Consider the following 15,760-nt stretch of genomic DNA (forward strand, 5'->3'; position numbering starts at 1 on the left):
CCAACCTTTAAAATCCGCGGCCCTGGGCCGAGTTCTTCGAGGTCTTCAAGCCGCCCGTGAAGACGGACGTCGAGCGGCGCATGTCGACGAACCTCCTGCACTACAAACCGAACTACTGCCTCATCTTCTGCGGCGTCATGGCGCTCGGGTTGCTAGCGAGCCCCTGGAGCGCGTGGCTCGCCTACGCCGCCGCCGCGGGCGTCGCCGCCGCGGCCGTCAACGCGAAGCCGGAGCAGCCCTACGCGAAGGTCGGCGACCGCCGCGTCGCGCTGAGCGGCCGGAACCGCGCGCTGGCCGCGGTCGGCGGCGGCGTCGCCGTCCTCGCCCTCTTCGGCGCGCTCCTCTGGGTGCTGGTGACCTTCTCCGTCGCCCTACTCCTGCCGCTCGCGCACATGGCGCTGAGGCCGCGGTCGTTCGCGGCCAAGTACAACGTCGCCACGGACGAGGTGCGCGGCCTCTTCGGCGGCGCCTCCGCCGTCGACGACGCGCAGAACGCCGAGGGCGGCACGGCGCTCCACTCCCGCGGCGCCCGTCGCCGCGCGGCGTCCCGAGAGACGTCGCCCAAAAACGGGCCCATGCAGGCGCCGCCGGGCTTCACGGAAATGGGCGCGCCGTGAACCCCCCGCGCAGGCTGACCGCACGCGACGCGAGCTCCTCCATTCCGGATGCCTCACGGTTCGCTCGTGTTGTAGATAGCACAGGGGTTAGTTCAAAGGGTCTCCCGTTCGGAGTTCGCAAGCAAGGGGGCATTCGGTCTCCCGTTCGGAGTTCGCGGGCACGGGGGTCTCCCGTCGTTCGTCTAGCGGGCGCACGTGTCGGGCCCACGGGCGCGAGGTTGCCCGCGAGGCGGATGCGGTGGAGCAGGCGGAGCCCCTCGGGCGAGAAGCCGTCGTTCGGGGTCGCGGAGTGCAGGAGCGCGCGGTTGTCCCAGACGACGAAGTCGCCGGGCGTCCAGGCGTAGGTCTTGAGCGACCGCTCGCCGCGCGCGAGGACCTTCGCGACGAGGAGCTGGAGCTCGTCGCCCGCGAGCGTCGTGCCGTTGATGTTCAATTTGTCGATCCACATGGGCGCGAGCGGGAGGCTTCGCCGGCCGTCGCCGTCGGGGAGCACCCAGACCGCCGGGTGCGTGGCGCCGGGCGCCCGCGCCCGGCCCGCGCCCTCCGCGTACAAGCTCCCGACGTTCGACGCCGCCGACTCGCCCTCGAGGAGCGCGCGGTAGCCCGAGCTGTGCATCGACACGGGCGATCTGGAGTACTCAATGTCCGCGCAGTCGAAGACGCCGCGCTCCGCGTCGTCGAGCTCGTCGTAGATCACGCGCGCGTCCATGAAGAGCGTGTCGCCCCCGACGGGCTTGACGGAGACGCAGTACATGGACGTCGCGATGGACGGCTCCCGCGCCTCGTAGTGGCCGTCCGTGTGCCACTCCTTGATGGGCTTCCCGCTCGACAGGTGGCCCTCGGGGACGCCGTGGTGCCCCGCGGGGACGAAGCCCTCGCCCTGGAGCAGGATCTCGTCGCGCGCCGGCACTCGCCAGCGCGCGTACTTCTCCGCGTCGACGCCCGCGACGCCCTGGGGGCCGTGCGCGGCGCCGGGGCTGCCGTCGTGGGGCAGCAGCTTCATGAACGCGAGCTCGTCGTCGGGCGCCAGCGCCTCGCCGCTCCAGCGCAGCAGGCGGTGCGCGGCGAAGGCCGCGCGCACGGCGTCGTGGAGGCAGGGCGCGTCGACGATGTCGCGCATGGGCGTGGCGACGGTCGCCCCGAAGCTGCCATCCCAGGGCAGCAGCTCGAGGCCGCAGGCGGCGCTGCCGTTGATGGTGCGGGCGTCGCAGGTGCCGTCGCAGGTGTCGCTGCGCGCCGCGTGGACGGCCAGGGCCAGGCCGAGTACTCGAATAATCGCGGCCATCGGTTGAGAATGCAGAATGCTGCTTGTCGCCGCTTCACCAGAGGGGCAAGAATCGTCGCGGATGATACATCCGAAAGCTTGTACTTGCATAAATAAAGCCGCGATGGTGGGTGTGATGTCTCGTTCGCGGTAGCCAGCCCGAAACGATGTCGGACGTGCCGTTCGAGTTCGACGGCGTGGCGCTGCTGGACGCCAACCTCGGCGGCGACGACGAGAAGCAGGAGCTCCCGGAGCCGCTGCCGCCGCCGGCGACGTCGCGCCTCTTCGCGCCGCTGCCGGCGGCCGAGGAGGCGCTGGAGGTCACGGAGGTGAGCATCGAGAACGCGTCGGACGGGAGCGGGAGCAGCGACGGCGAGGAGGCGGCGCCGACGGACGTGAGCTACCACGTGGACCCCACGGGCCGCCGCGTGAGCTACACGCTCCAGGGCTTTGGGAGCGCGCCGCCGACCGAGGCCGAGACGGCGTCGCCGCGCGGCGCCGGGCGGCGGCCGTCCGCCGGGTCCGGCGCGCGGCGGAGCTTCACGTCGTCCGGCGCGCGGCGGAGCTTCACGCGCGCGGGCTCGTTCACGCAGAAGCCCGACGCGCGCATGAGCATGGCCGGGCGCCGGTCCGTGTCGCTGCCCCAGCTCGTGAGCAAGCCGCCCCCCCAGCCCGGGTGCGCGACCTTCCGCGCGGCGGCCATCCGGCTGACGGAGTTCAGCCCCGCGCCGCCGCGGCGGGCGCTCGGCGCGCGGGACCGCGACGACGCGATATTGTCGCCGTCGTCCGCGAAGCGGCGGTCCTTCATCGCGCCGAGCTCCATGCGCAACCTCGGCTTCGAGGGCGAGGAGTCCGACTTCGACGACGCCGCCAAGGCGCGCCGGTCGACGTTCATGCAGCGCGCGCGGACGTCGACGTGGGAGTCGATCAAGCGCGTCGCGATCTCGCCCGCGGCCAAGGAGGCGGAGCGCGGCTCGGCCATGGAGGTGCTCGAGAACTTCATGCACACGGGCCTGAGCCGCATGCACCGGCGCCAGAGCCTCGACGTCGCCGGGAAGCCGGGCGGCGGCTGGGGCCGCGTGAGGGAGTGGAAGTGGCTCGTCAGCGAGGACTCGTCGACGCGCATCAACTGGGACATCTTCGTGATCCTGTGCATCCTGTGCTACGTCTTCGTCATGCCCCTGCGGGTCGCGTTCTCGACGACGTCCGCGGCGGACTTTTTGCACGCGCGGGGGCGGTGGCTCTGGGTCGAGTTCGCGCTCGACGTCATCTTCATCGCGGACGTGTGCCTGAACTTTCGCACGTCGTTCCGCCTGAGCTCGGGCCGCGTCGTCGAGGACTCGCGGCTCATCGCGGAGCGCTACCTCAAGTCCTGGTTCCTCGTGGACTTCGTGAGCTCGCTGCCCATCGAGGTCGCGACGTTCGTGCTCCAGTCGCACCTCACGCGCGACACGGAGTCGACGCTGAAATTCGTGCGCATCCTGCGCATCCTGCGCTACACGAAGATCATCCGGGTCATGCGCCTCGTGTCCAAGCACGGCCGCCTGCTCAACTCGACGCTGAACCCGGGCTACATCCAGCTCTCGCGGCTCGCCGTCATCGTCCTCGGCGCGTGGCACTACGTCGCGTGCGCGTACTGGATCGTCGCGCGCGTCGAGGGCTTCTGCGACCCCGACGTGCCCGACGACCTGGCGCTGTCCCTCGCCGAGGGCTACCGCCTCTGTTTGGACCGGTGGGCGCCGTACCGGGCAGCGTCCTGTGGCCGTGACGATGTTCGAGAGATTTCGGCTGGGAAAACGATGAGAAATCGTCACCGTCGTGCTCGGTAGGTACCGGGGCTACCGGCGCGCGGGCTTCCGCCAGCAGTACACGCAGGCCTTCTTCTGGGCCGTGCAGGTGTCGACGGGCATCGGCAAGGACATCATCCCGCGCACGTCCCTCGAGGTCGCCTTCACGACCGTCATCATTTTATGGGGCATGCTCATGTACGCGTCGATCATCGGCGCGGTGTCGTCCGCGGTCGCGGTGCTCGACGCGACGGGCATCCAGCGGTCGCGGAAGCTCAGCGCCGTCAAGAGCTTCCTCGTGCAGCAGAACGTCCACAAGCACCTCCAGCTCGAGATCATGAACTACTACACCTACCTGCTCTCGCTGAACACGCGCGACTCCCAGGCGCTCTCGGACCTGCCCGTGACGCTCCGCATCAAGCTCGAGCTGTCGCTCAAGCAGGAGTCCGTGGACCAGGTGCCCCTCTTCCACAATCTCGACGCGGCGTGCATTCTGTCCATCGTCCACCACCTCAAGAACTGCGTGTCGCTCCCGAGCGAGATCCTGTACGCGGCGGGCGCCTTAGGCGACCGCATGTTCGTGCTCGAGCGCGGCGCCGTCGTCCTGAGCGTGCCGCGGAACATGAACCACTTCATGGCGCTGCGCAAGGCGCAGCAGCGCAAGAATCGGTTCAAGGCGTCGCGCGAGGACCGCAAGGAGGGCGAGCCGATCGAGCTCGACCGGTCGCGGTCGCTGCCCGCGGAGCCGTCGGGCCCCCGGCGGAAGCGGCGCAACTCGAGCCTGAGCGTCGCGCCGCCGCCGGCCCAGGTCCAGGACGACCTCGCGGACTGGCGGAAGACCATGTCCGAGTTCCTGACGGCGTCGGTCTACAGCGACCTCGACAACGTCGTCATCGAGCGGCTGGTCATCAACGGTGTGCAAATCAAATCTTCAACCCGACTTCAATGTGCGCGTATTCGAATGCTTCGACACACGCTCTTCGGCTGTGCTTCGAGAACTCGACGAGAGCAATCGATTCGTCCAAAAATCAGCCGAATCGACTTCGATGTGACCGAGCTAGAGAATTCTGAAGTTTGGCCCGCGACGTCCCAGCTCACTACTTGATTTCCACACAGGTCATCAAGTCGGACTACTTTGGGGAGATCGCGCTCCTGAGCCAGCCGCACCTCACGTACGCGACGTCGGAGACGTTCTCGGAGCTCTACGAGCTGCGGCACGCGGACGTGAGCTTCCGCGCATTTCTTTTCCACTTGGACAAACCGCCACTGGACGTAGGTCGTCGACACGCTGCGCGAGTTCCCCCGGCTGACGCTGCGCCTGAAGCGCATCACGGCCATGCGCATCATGCACGTCTTCGAGACGCTCGAGCGCAAGGCGCGCGACGCGCGCGCCGCGGAGCGCGAGTCGCGGCGCGGGGCCGGGCCCGGGGCCGCGGCGCGGAAGCGCATGTCGACGTTCAACTCCGTCGGCTCCGCGATCCGCCGCGGGTCGTCCATGTCCCTGCGCAAGCCGCGGACCGAGCTCGCGGAGCGCCAGCGGTCCGCGTCGTCGCGCAAGGCCTGGGTCGGCCTCGCGTCCAACGACGACAAGGAGGTCGCCGCGCAGATCATCCAGCGCAACCTGCTCCGGTCGAAGCGGCGCCGGTCCTGGACGGGCTGGGACGCGCTCATCAAGGACATCCAGTCCGACGTCCGCGAGAAGCGCGAGGCGGCGAAGCGGCCCGCGGTCGCGAGCCAGGTCCTGTCCCTGGAGCAGCGCGTCGCCGGCGTCGAGACGAAGCTGGAGGCCATGGAGCGGCTCATCGTCGCCGGCTTCGACGACCTGCGGCGCGGACACCGGCTGCCGCCGCGGGGCCCGGCGCCCGCGCGCGCGCTCCACGACGCGCCCGCGCTCGCGCGGACGCCCGTCGCGCCGCCGGCGCCGTCGCGGCTCTCCTTCCCGCCCGCGGAGGCCGCCGCGCCCCCGGCGCCGCGGGCCTTCACGCCCGTCGTGGCGCCCCGGTCGCCCGCGCCGCGCGCGGCGCCGGCGCCCGCGCCGCCGGCCGCGCCGCAGACGCCCTTCGAGCGCCACGTCGCCGCGTTCCGCGCGGCGGCCGCGGACGACGCGGCCGCGAGCCGAGAGCACACGGAGGACCCGCGGCTCAACCCGACGCAGGGGGAGTAAACTTCGAACTACTTAGGGTCTTTCGAGAAGGCGCGTCACGGCGCTTCCGGTTCCGCGAACTTGGGAGGGCGCACGCGCGCGCGGCAGGGCTTCCCTCCGCTCAGAGCTCGCGGAGCTTGCGGAGGCGGCGGCTGACGGCGGCCGAGTCGCGCTGGTAGTCCGGGTGCTCGCCGCTGTTGATCAGCTCGTCGTGCACGACGCTCAGCAGTTCGCCCATCGTCAACTCCGGGAATTCGTCGCGCATTTCGTTCACAATATTGTCCGCCGAATATTCGCAGCAGAGCGCCCGCAGGTTGGGGTTGTCGTTGTACATGTCCTGCCACATCTTGACGTCCCAGGAGTCCTGCGATGCGCACGCGCGCGAAAGATGTCAAGATAACGAGCGAAGCGGGACGCGGTTCGCGCGCCTTGGGCATGGGCGGGCCACCCTTCGTAGACGGGGGCTGATCGGCCTTCTTCTTCTTGTTCGCGCGCTTCTTGCGGTTCTTCTTGCCGTACTTGACGGCCGGCTGGCGCGCGCAGTCCTTGGGGGCGACGGGGATCATGATGTCGATGGTCACGTCGTCCTCTAGGCCATGCTTGACGACCAGCCGCTCGAGCGCAGATTTCGCGGCAAGGGCGACGGGAAGCTTCTCCATGAGATCCTGCGCGACGGTGTCCATGTCGTAACGTTGCGGTAGCGAGAGCGTGGTAATGAACGAACGATCGAGTGAACGATCGACGGAAGCGCTCCGCAAAATCCCTGTGGCAAAAAGGACATCCCGCGGCCCGACTACGGCCGGGACGCGGCCGCGAAGCGGGCCCGCGACGCGGCCTACGCCCGCGCGGCCCGCGGCACCGGCGGGACCTTCGGCGTCGCCTACGAGCAGTAGCCGCCCTACGTCGTCCTGCCCTCTTCGTCGCCGTGCTCGCGTACGCCTCCGCCCTAGTCGTGTCCTCCCGTGACGCTTCCCTACGCCCACCTTCGCTGTTCTCTCCCCCTTCGGTTCTTCCCTGCGCCGCGGCTAAGCAAAAAGGACATCTACCCAGGTACAGTCGAACGAAACAAGTTCACTACGCGTGCTTACTCCCCTTCTTCTTCTCGAGCTTCCCCGCCAGTTTCAGGATGTCGCCCATGGACGTCGTGTCGCGGATCGTCTTGGGCTTCTTCGCCTTGGCCTCGCCGTCCGCGCGGCGCCGCTTCTTCTCGCGCGCGGCGTCGTCGTTGTTGCCGCGCCACCGGTCCGGGTTCGCGGCGTACTGCCCCAGGTTCGCGACGCGCGCGAAGTCCGGGTTCGACCGGCCGACGCGGTCCGCGTGGGGGAGGAGCGCGTCGAGCCACGCGGTCTTCGCCGCGAGCGGCGCGCCGCGGAACAGCGTCGCGCAGAGGCTCCGGACGTGGTCCACGCGGCTCGTCGCCGCGCGGAGCAGGTCCCCGGCGTCGAGGAGCGCCACGGCGGCCGCCTCCGCGAGGGTCGCGTCGCCGGCCGCGGCCTCGAGGAGCTTGCGGGCCCAGGGCCGGTGGAGCGCCGCGCAGCAGCTCGGGAACGCGGCCGAGCCGGCGAGCGCGTCGCCCAAGCCCGGCGCCCCGAGCGCGACGAGCGCCGCGAGGGACCGCGCGCCGTGCTCGCGGACGTCGCCGGGCCGCCGGTCGTCCAACAGGAGCCCGCCCGGCCAGTCCGGGCCGCCCGCGGCCGCCGCGGCCTCGGCGGCGGCCGCCGCGAGCGCCGCGCCGCGTTGCTCGTCGCCCGACGCCGCCGCCGCCTCCAGCAGCGCCGAGAGCACGCCGAGGCGGTCGCCGCGCAGGGTCCGCGCGAGGGCCGCCGGCGCCGCGAGGAAGGCGTCGAGGAGCCTCGCGCCGTCCGGCGCCGACCGCAGCAGCGCCTGCACCACAAAGTTCGCGACGCCGTCCTCGACCCAGACCCGCAACCCCCGCGCCGCCGGGTCCAGGCACAGGTCCACCAGCACGCCGTGGAGCGACGGCGACGCGTAGCGCACCGCGGCCTCCATGACCACGGAGCCCGCGCGGTCCGCGGAAAGACCGAACGCGATCAGCGCGGAGCGCCCGCGGTCGCGCGGCGCGCCCCCCTCGAGCTCGAAGAGCGCGCCCAGCACGCCGTCGACGCCGCCGCCCGGCGCGCCCCGGAGCCCGGCCCCGTCGACGACGGCTAAAAGCCGCAGGAGCAGCGCGAGCGTCGGCGCGCCCGACGGCGACGTCGCGAGCTTCTGCGCCGCGGCCGCGTCGCCGCCCGCCAAGCCCCGCGCGACGTCCAGCAGCTCGGCCGCGCCCGCGGCGGTGCCCTTGGCCGCCACGCGCGCCAGGAGCGCGTCGTCGGACAGGGACACGGCGTCGTCGACGCTGTGCGAGTGGCGCTCGTTGCGGCGGGCCCGCTTCTCCGCGAGCACGGGCGCGCCCGCGAGCGCGCAGAGCCAGGCGCGGCAGACGTGGCTGCCGTTGGGATCGCTCGCCAACGCGGCGAACTTGGCGCCGTCGCCGACGCCGAGGGCCGCGGCCGCGCGGATCGCGACGCGCGCCGCGCGGCCGCCGCCGGCCGCCGGCACGGGCTCGTCGTCGTCCTCGTCGTCGTCGTCGTCGTCGTCGTCGTCGTTTTCCACGTCGTCGCCGCGGTTGCACAGCAGCGCCAGGAGCGTCTGCTCCACGTGGCTGCCGTGGCGGTGGTAGACGAGGAATCCGACGTACGGCGCGAGCCACCCGGCGAGGCGCTCGACGGCGCGGCCGCCACACTTGCGCGCGAGCTGCTCGAGCAGCGCGCCGCCGACGCGGTCCGCGGCGACGGACGCCGCCTCCCAGCGCAGCTCCCGCGCGACGTTGTGCGCCGCGGCACGCGGCGCGCCGGCGTCGGCCAGGAAGTCCGTGAGGTACTGGACGGTCTCCGCTTTCGCTTTGCGCGGCTTCTTGTAGCCGCCCTCGCCCACGTCCTCGGTCGCCGCGGCCTCGTCCCAGGTGTCGTCGGCGTTCCAGTCCTCGGTCCAGGCGTCCTCAGAGGCCATGGTTTAGCACTCGTATATCGCCGGCTTCGGAGAGCTGCAACACATGTTCAACCCTCATCATTGAGGTGGGGTTGCCGCCCATAATAAACTTCGCGCCGGCACGCTGGGGCAGCCATCGTGTTGTTCTTCTGGTGGCTCGGCGTGGTCAAAGACGAGGCGCGGCCGACGCCCTCGCCGTCCGCGGAGCAGTGATGTCGACGAACCCGCTCATCGCCCTGTTCCTCGCCAGGCGCCGCGGGCGCGGCTTCGACGTCGTGCCGCACGTCCACGTGTGGTTCGGCGACCGGGGTGGCCTGGCCTGCTGGCGGTCCCTGAGCGAGACCTGCTACACCTTCGGCCCGCTGGCGTTCATCGCGAAGGACCTGCGCTCGCGGCTCGCGCTCGCGCGGGAGATGGAGGCGCGGATCCGCGCGGCGCCGGCGCACGCGCTGCGCCTCGGGCCGTGCGGCGGCGCCGCGGGCGGGTCCGTGGCCTGGATGGGCTACGCGGAGCAGGCCCCGCGGCGCGCGTTCGCCTACGTGCTGGGCATGTGCTTCGGCATCGTCCCCGCGCGCATGGAGCTCGTGAGCCTCGACTTCGGGTCGCGGCCGCGCGAGCTCTGGACGCGCCTGGGGTCCCTGCGCCGCGCGCACGCGGCGGCGGCGGCGTCGAACGCGCGGTTGGAGTCCGCGCGGGTCATGCCGGCCGTCGTCGAGGCGCTGGGCCTGCGGAACGCGACGCTTTTACTCGGCGTCGTCTACTTCGAGCGCTTCGAGCGCGCGCTCGACGGGAGGGGCCGCACGCTCGCGTGCCTCGACTGGTCCGTGCGCTACCCCCTGGTGTTCGTGTGTTTGTTACTCGCGGCGAAGTTCACGAACGACGAGGCGCGGGGGCTGCCGCGGAAATTCGCGGCGATTTTGGCGGACGTCGAGGGCCTCGAGGAGGACGTCGTGCTAGCCGCGCTCGCGCAGCTCGAGTTGATCGTGCTGGAGACGGTGGCCTACGACCTCTCCGTGCCCGACGACCTGGCGACGGAGGAGCGGCGCCACCCGGCGTTCGTCGTGTCGTGGCTGTTGGCCATGCTCGTGCACAACGGCGCGGGGCCGCCGGGTCTAGCGCCGTACCCGCGGCACCTGCGGTGGCTCGAGAGCGCGGCGAGGCTGCCCGTCTTCTCCGTGCTCGACGACGTCGCGCGCGCGGAGATCTCGAGCGGCCATACGGAGGCCAAGGACCTGCGGCGCCACCGGGGCGAGCTCCTCGACGCGCTGCTGCGCAACTCCATCGCCTTCTGGCTCAAGAGCCTCTTCTTCTTCTCGACGCTGTCCTACTTCTGGGCGACGATCCACGACATTTTAGTGCCCGAGGGGTCGCGCTACTGGGCCGCGCCGTCCGCGTGGCGGCCCGTGTCCCAGCTCGAGCCCGCCGCGCTCGCGGTCTGCATCGTCGGCTCGCTCCACAACGCGGGCGTCATCTCCGCCGTCATGGGCGAGTGCGCGCGCGTCTGGGCCCACGCGGCGAACACCGTCGCCATCCTCCGGAGCTACGCGAGGCCCCTGAGCGCGCCCGCGCCTCCAGAGGACGCGGCCCTACGCGGCCGGCTCCGCACGTCGACGCGGCCCTTCCTCAAGCTCCACCTCACCGCGGCGCCGGACCTCGCCAAGGCGCGGCGTAGAAGGCGGCCGTCGCCGGCCTGCTCCCCGACGAGGAGGTGGTGCGTCGCCGACGTTCTAGGCGCGTGCGGGTAAACAAGGGGCGGCGCGCCGGACGTTCTAGGCGCCGCGCTTCGTGACGGTGAACGAGTGGACGACCGCGCCCGTGTAGACGTAGAAGTCGGTCGTGAGCTCCTTCAGGTCCGCGGAGAACGTGTGGAACCTTGGAGTTCCAGACGGTCTTGTAGGAATGGCGGCCGCCGTCCGCGACGGGGTCGCCGCCGTTCCGCTTCTCCGGCACGGAGCCCTGGTCCTGGTCGTGCGTCGCGACCATGGAGCCCGCGCCCGTCGTAACGTACGCGCCGGCGCCGTCGACGGTGTACTGCGTGAGCGTGTGCACGTGGCCGTTGAGGTAGAGGTCGAAGCCGTGGGTCTGCATCGCGCCGACGATATCCACGACGTCGACGTCGTCCGCGGGCGAGTGGCCGACGACGACGAGCCAGACGACGAAGGGGCAGGTCAGGTTCGCCGTCTCCTTGCCTTCGGCGAGCGTCGAGGCCCGGGCGAGGTCGAGGCGCACGCTCAGCGACTCGTTGCCGCCGCCGAAGACGCCGAAGTGCGTCGTGGCCTCGGGCCGCGGCGCGAGCGACGGCGCGACCGTCGGCGACCGCGTCGGCGCGGACGACGGCGCGAGCGTCGGCGACGCGGACGACGGCGCGAGCGACGTCGGCGCGGACGACGGCGCGAGCGACGTCGGCGCGGACGACGGGACTAGGGTCGTCGACGCGGACGACGGGGACCGCGTCGGCGATCGAGACGACGATGTACTCGTCGCCCCGGAGGACGCTGCTGGACATCGGACGAGAGGAGCCGCCCGGCCTCGCCGAGGCTCCAGTTCCAGGTCTGCGTGTCCGGCTCGAGGACCACGAAGCGCGTGATGGCCCGCACGCGCACGAGCGTCCTGTCCGTGACCGGTTCCTCCTCGAGATGGTCGCGCAAGCAGCCCACATCGTGACGTTCAATGTGGATGCAAGTGTCTGCGCTTTTGGCTTGAAGCTCGACTGCTCGACTGAGCTGGGACTGGAGGCGCCGCGTGTCGCCGTCTCCCCGCGCGTGCTGCCGCGCCGCACCGCCGACCCCGCCGCGCGCCGCGCGCACCGTCACGCAACGCATGGCCCGAACCAGGCAAACCGCCGGGCCGATGAACCTCGCCGGCTCGGACGACGACGAAGGCGATTATGATCCCTGGGCCGGGCATCGATGGCGCGAGCCCGAGGACGTCGAAAACGCGCAAGCGATCCTGGAAGAGCGCATCACCGAACTGCCCATCTGGAGACAGAAGGCGTGCGACGCGGCGCTGGCTGTCGTCCGAGGCCGCCAGAAAAAGTTCGACGGGGACACGCGGTGCTTCCGCAGCGGGCAAACCTCCCGTTCCCGCGGCGCCACGTACTACAGAAGGAGAGAATTTCTCGAAGCAGTGAGACAGGCCCGGTCGGCGGGTTCGACACTTCCCGGGTTAGCTATCTTCTTCGTCATCGATGGCATTGTAGAGGATGAATACGATGATGACGAAGACTTCGACTATGACGACTTCTGGCATAATTACCTTGATGTTCCACGGTGGGCCGCTTCTCCATGCGAGGAGGCTGTGTCGCACGTGTTGCGCGGTTACTATCCTGACACCTACATTATTGGACAGGATTACTTCAGTGTGGACCAGCGCAAGTCTGACTCGTTCGAAAGCGACAGGCCCTTTGTCAAGTTATATATTATGGAGAGCATTCGAGATGTCGAGTCAAAACTGGCAGCATGTGAGTGGTACCGAGAGAACTATCCCAAGTCACGGCCGCTCTGTGAGGATACGATGATGCCGAATAAAAGAGGGAATGCCGACTTCATCGTAAAGTCCACTCCCCTCGAATACCTCGAAACACTCTACATCTGGTGCTGCCTGAATCATAACACAGAAATGGTGCAAAATTGGTTTATGAACTTCGCGATGTCGCAAAGGCTCAACGACCTGTTTGTGATCCTGGAAAAATGCGATGAAGAATGGCTTGCACGTTTAAGCATGCGCCACTGTCTGACATTGCCAAATCCTGAACTAGCGTATCGCTCCGCATGGGAGTCGGGGAGGAGATCATTTGCCAACGCCATACGCGATCTGGCGCCCTTCTTCGCCGGGCCTTGTTCCTTTAGTAAGTACCTCCAGCACTAGTACCCCCGCGCACGTCGAGCGCCTCTTCACGGACCTGGGCGTCCCGGACGAGATCTTCCGCCACGTCCTCGCCTTCTGGCGCAGCGAGCGAGACTCCTGCTCCCCGACGACGGCGACGCGCCTGCCCTGAGCGGCCGCTCCCTCGCGTTAGTATTCGCATTACGGCGCGGGGAGCGCCTCGAAGACGCGGACGCCGGCCTTGGCGCGCGCGACGTCGAGCTCCGGGAGGCCGAGGCTCGGCTTCGCGGACACGACGGCCTCGCCGGCGCTGCGCGGCCGCTCCGTCGCCGCGGGCGCGGGCGCGGGGCTCGGCTCCGGGGGCCGCGGCGTCGCGGGCTTGACGTAGTTCGCGATGAACTTGCCGAGGTCGTAGTGGCCGTACATGTCGGCGATCTCCTGGGGCGTCCGCCCGGAGAAGGCGGGGAAGTCCTTGCGCGCGCCGCGCGCGAGGAGCGCCGCCGCCGCGTCGTCGCAACCGGCCATGGCCGCGGTCCAGAGCGGCGTGCGCCCGAACTTGTCCTCCGCGTCCACCAGATCCCCCAGGCTCCGGCCGTGGTGGCGCAGGATGCTGTCGACGATGGCCGACGCCCCCTTGGCGCAGGCCACGTGGAGGCACGTGCGGCCCTTGTCGTCCGCGGCGCGCGGGTCCGCGCGCGCGTCCAGCAGGACCGCCGCGGCCGCGTCCCGCTCCGCGGCGCACGCGGCGAAGAGCGCCGTCCGCCCGTGGGAATCCTTCGCCTCCAGGTCGCTCCGCGGCGCCAGGAGCCGCGCCGCGTCGACGTGGCCGTAGTTCGCCGCGTGCCACAGAGCCGTCGCGCCGTCGTCGTTGCGGGTCCTCGCGGACGCGCCGTGGCCCAGCAGCTCCTCGACGATGTGGGGCCGGCCGCGCCGCGCCGCCGCGGCCAGCGGCGAGTCGCCGTCGCCGTCGCGCGCGTCCGGGTCCGCGCCGCAGGCGACGAGCACGTCGATCGCGCCGCTGAGCCCGCGCCACGCGCAGTGCCAGAGCGCGGACCGGCCCGCGCCGTCGACCTGGTTCGCGTCGGCGCCGCGCTTCGTGATGAGGACGCGCAGCACCTGGGGCTGGTCCTGCTCCACGGCGACCCACATCTGCTTCGACGCCCGCACGCCGCGGTGCTTGACGCGCGGCTCCCGGGCGAGGTCCAGCGACGGCTGCCCCTTGGACCGGTCCGCGTAGGGCGGCGTGCCCCGCGCGCCGGCGACGCGGTCGTTGTGCTCGAGGAAGCGCTCGTAGTTGAGCATGGCGCCGGCGCCGAGGGGCCGCCCCGCGCTGGAGCCGTCGAACGGGCTGCGAGAGATGGCTGCGAGATGTCGGCGTTTCCCTCACGTTGTATTTTCGTTTTGGAAGACATCCACACGCTGCCCGGGCCACTCGACACGTACGGGCGACGGCCGCATAGAAGAGCTTTTGGACTGCATTTGCGGCATGAGCGGGCTGCGGACCATCACCTTCGACGAGGTCGCGAAGCACAACACCAAGGAGGACTGCTGGGTCATCGTCGAGGACAAGGTCTGGGACCTGACCGGCTTCGCCGTCGACCATCCCGGCGGCGCCCACCTCGTGCAGGAGCAGGCCGGCAAGGATGGGACGACGCCCTTCGTCGACGCGCACAGCACGGACATCATCCAGCTCACGCTCGGCGGCGCGGCCGGCGTGAAGAAGGCGCTCATGGGCGTCATCGACCGGTCCACCGTGCCCGCGAGCGCCGTGAGCGGCAAGGCGGACCACGGCGCGCCCGCGGAGGCCGACGACGACGCCGACGAGTGGGAGGTGCCGCCCGTGGAGGCGATCCTGAACGTGCACGACCTCGTCGCCATCGCCGAGCGCAAGCTCGTCAAGGAGGGCAAGAAGCAGGCCTGGGACTACTACAGCAGCGGCGCGTGCGACGAGCTCACGTACCAGGAGAACGAGCTGGCGTTCAAGCGCATCTGGATGCGTCCCCGCGTCCTCGTCGACGTCAAGACCGTCGATCTCACGTCGAAGATCCTCGGCGCGACCGTCGGCGCGCCGCTGTTCCTGAGCGCGTGCGCGATGTGCGGCATGGGCCACGAGGACGGTGAGCTCGCGTGGGCGGAGAGCGCGGCGGGCTTGGACATCCCGTTCATGTCGCCGAACCTGAGCAGCAAGAGCCGGAGCGCGATCTTCGCCGCCCAGCAGGCGAGCCCGACGGGCCACCGCATGTTCCAGATCTACGTGAACCCGGACCGCGACGTCGTCCTCGAGCAGCTGCGCGCGTGCGAGGCCGCGGGCGTGACGGCCGTGTGCGTGACGGTCGACAGCGCCGTCGCGGGCCCGCGCGAGCGCGACCAGCGCAACAAGATCGCCATGCTGCTCAAGCAGCAGGCCCAGCAGGAGAGCGCGGCCAAGGGCGCCAAGGCGCGGAAGCCGGGCGTCTACGCGAATCGCGATCCGGCGCTCAACTGGAAGGACGTCGCGTGGTTCTGCTCGAACACGACCATCCCCATCGTGCTCAAGGGCGTCCAGTGCGGCGAGGACGCCGTGCTCGCGGCCAAGGCCGGCGTCGCGGCGATCCTGGTGTCGAACCACGGGGGCCGCAACATGGACACGGCGCGGTCGTCGATCGAGGCGCTGCCGGAGATCATCTCCATGCTCACGGAGGCGGGCCTGCGGTCGAAGCTCGAGGTCTGGCTGGACGGGGGCATCCGCCGCGGGAGCGACGTCGTCAAGGCGCTCGCGCTCGGCGCGAACGCGTGCGGCATCGGCAAGCCGGCGATGTACGGCATGAGCTGCTACGGCGCCGCGGGCATCACGAAATGCGTCGAGATCCTGAAGCGCGAGATGGTGCAGACGATGCAGCTCTGCGGCGCGCCGCGCTTCGACCTGCTGTCGCCGTCGCTCGTCGACACGTCGTCGCTGAGCGACCACAGCGCGCCGCCGAAGCAGGCGCCGTCGCCCTACGCGATGCCCCCGCCCTACGTCGAGAAGCTCGCGGCCCTCGCGGCCAAGGGCTCCGGCCCCAAGGACCCGGAGGCGATGACCAAGGCGGAGCTCCGGGCCGAAGTCGTCGCCGTCGCCAGGGCGCTCTGGGCCAAGGAGACGGCGGACGTCTAC

The 15,760-nt window shown here is 70.4% G+C and overlaps 3 protein-coding genes across 3 annotated transcripts in view; 2 read left to right on the top strand and 1 right to left on the bottom strand.

Annotated features, from left to right (window-relative positions):
• AURANDRAFT_62958 (hypothetical protein) overlaps positions 1–1,902 on the bottom strand; it is a gene marked incomplete at both ends in the record, with an annotated part of 5,617 nt that extends 3,715 nt beyond the window's left edge. Inside the window, 2 exons of the mRNA XM_009037676.1 lie at positions 117–181; positions 826–1,902. Of these exons, the coding sequence (XP_009035924.1) occupies positions 117–181; positions 826–1,902 (1,142 nt within the window). The remainder of the gene's footprint in view (positions 1–116; positions 182–825) is intronic.
• Positions 1,903–2,702: 800 nt separating this feature from the next.
• AURANDRAFT_71275 (hypothetical protein) lies at positions 2,703–12,661 on the top strand (the record flags this gene model as incomplete). Its single annotated transcript, XM_009037213.1, has 6 exons — positions 2,703–3,613; positions 3,711–4,584; positions 4,785–4,892; positions 4,945–5,828; positions 9,053–10,470; positions 12,151–12,661. The coding sequence occupies 6 exons, from the start codon at positions 2,703–2,705 to the stop codon at positions 12,180–12,182; spliced, it is 4,227 nt and encodes a 1,408-aa protein (XP_009035461.1).
• Positions 12,662–14,113: 1,452 nt separating this feature from the next.
• AURANDRAFT_24176 (hypothetical protein) lies at positions 14,114–15,565 on the top strand (the record flags this gene model as incomplete). The annotated part of the gene is made up of 1 exon (XM_009037214.1): positions 14,114–15,565. A coding segment is annotated over one exon (1,452 nt), but the record flags the coding sequence as incomplete, so codon positions are not given.
• Between the last annotated feature and the right edge of the window lie 195 nt (positions 15,566–15,760).

The sequence above is a fragment of the Aureococcus anophagefferens genome (assembly GCF_000186865.1).
Source record: "Aureococcus anophagefferens unplaced genomic scaffold AURANscaffold_6, whole genome shotgun sequence".
Lineage (NCBI taxonomy): Eukaryota > Pelagophyceae > Pelagomonadales > Pelagomonadaceae > Aureococcus > Aureococcus anophagefferens.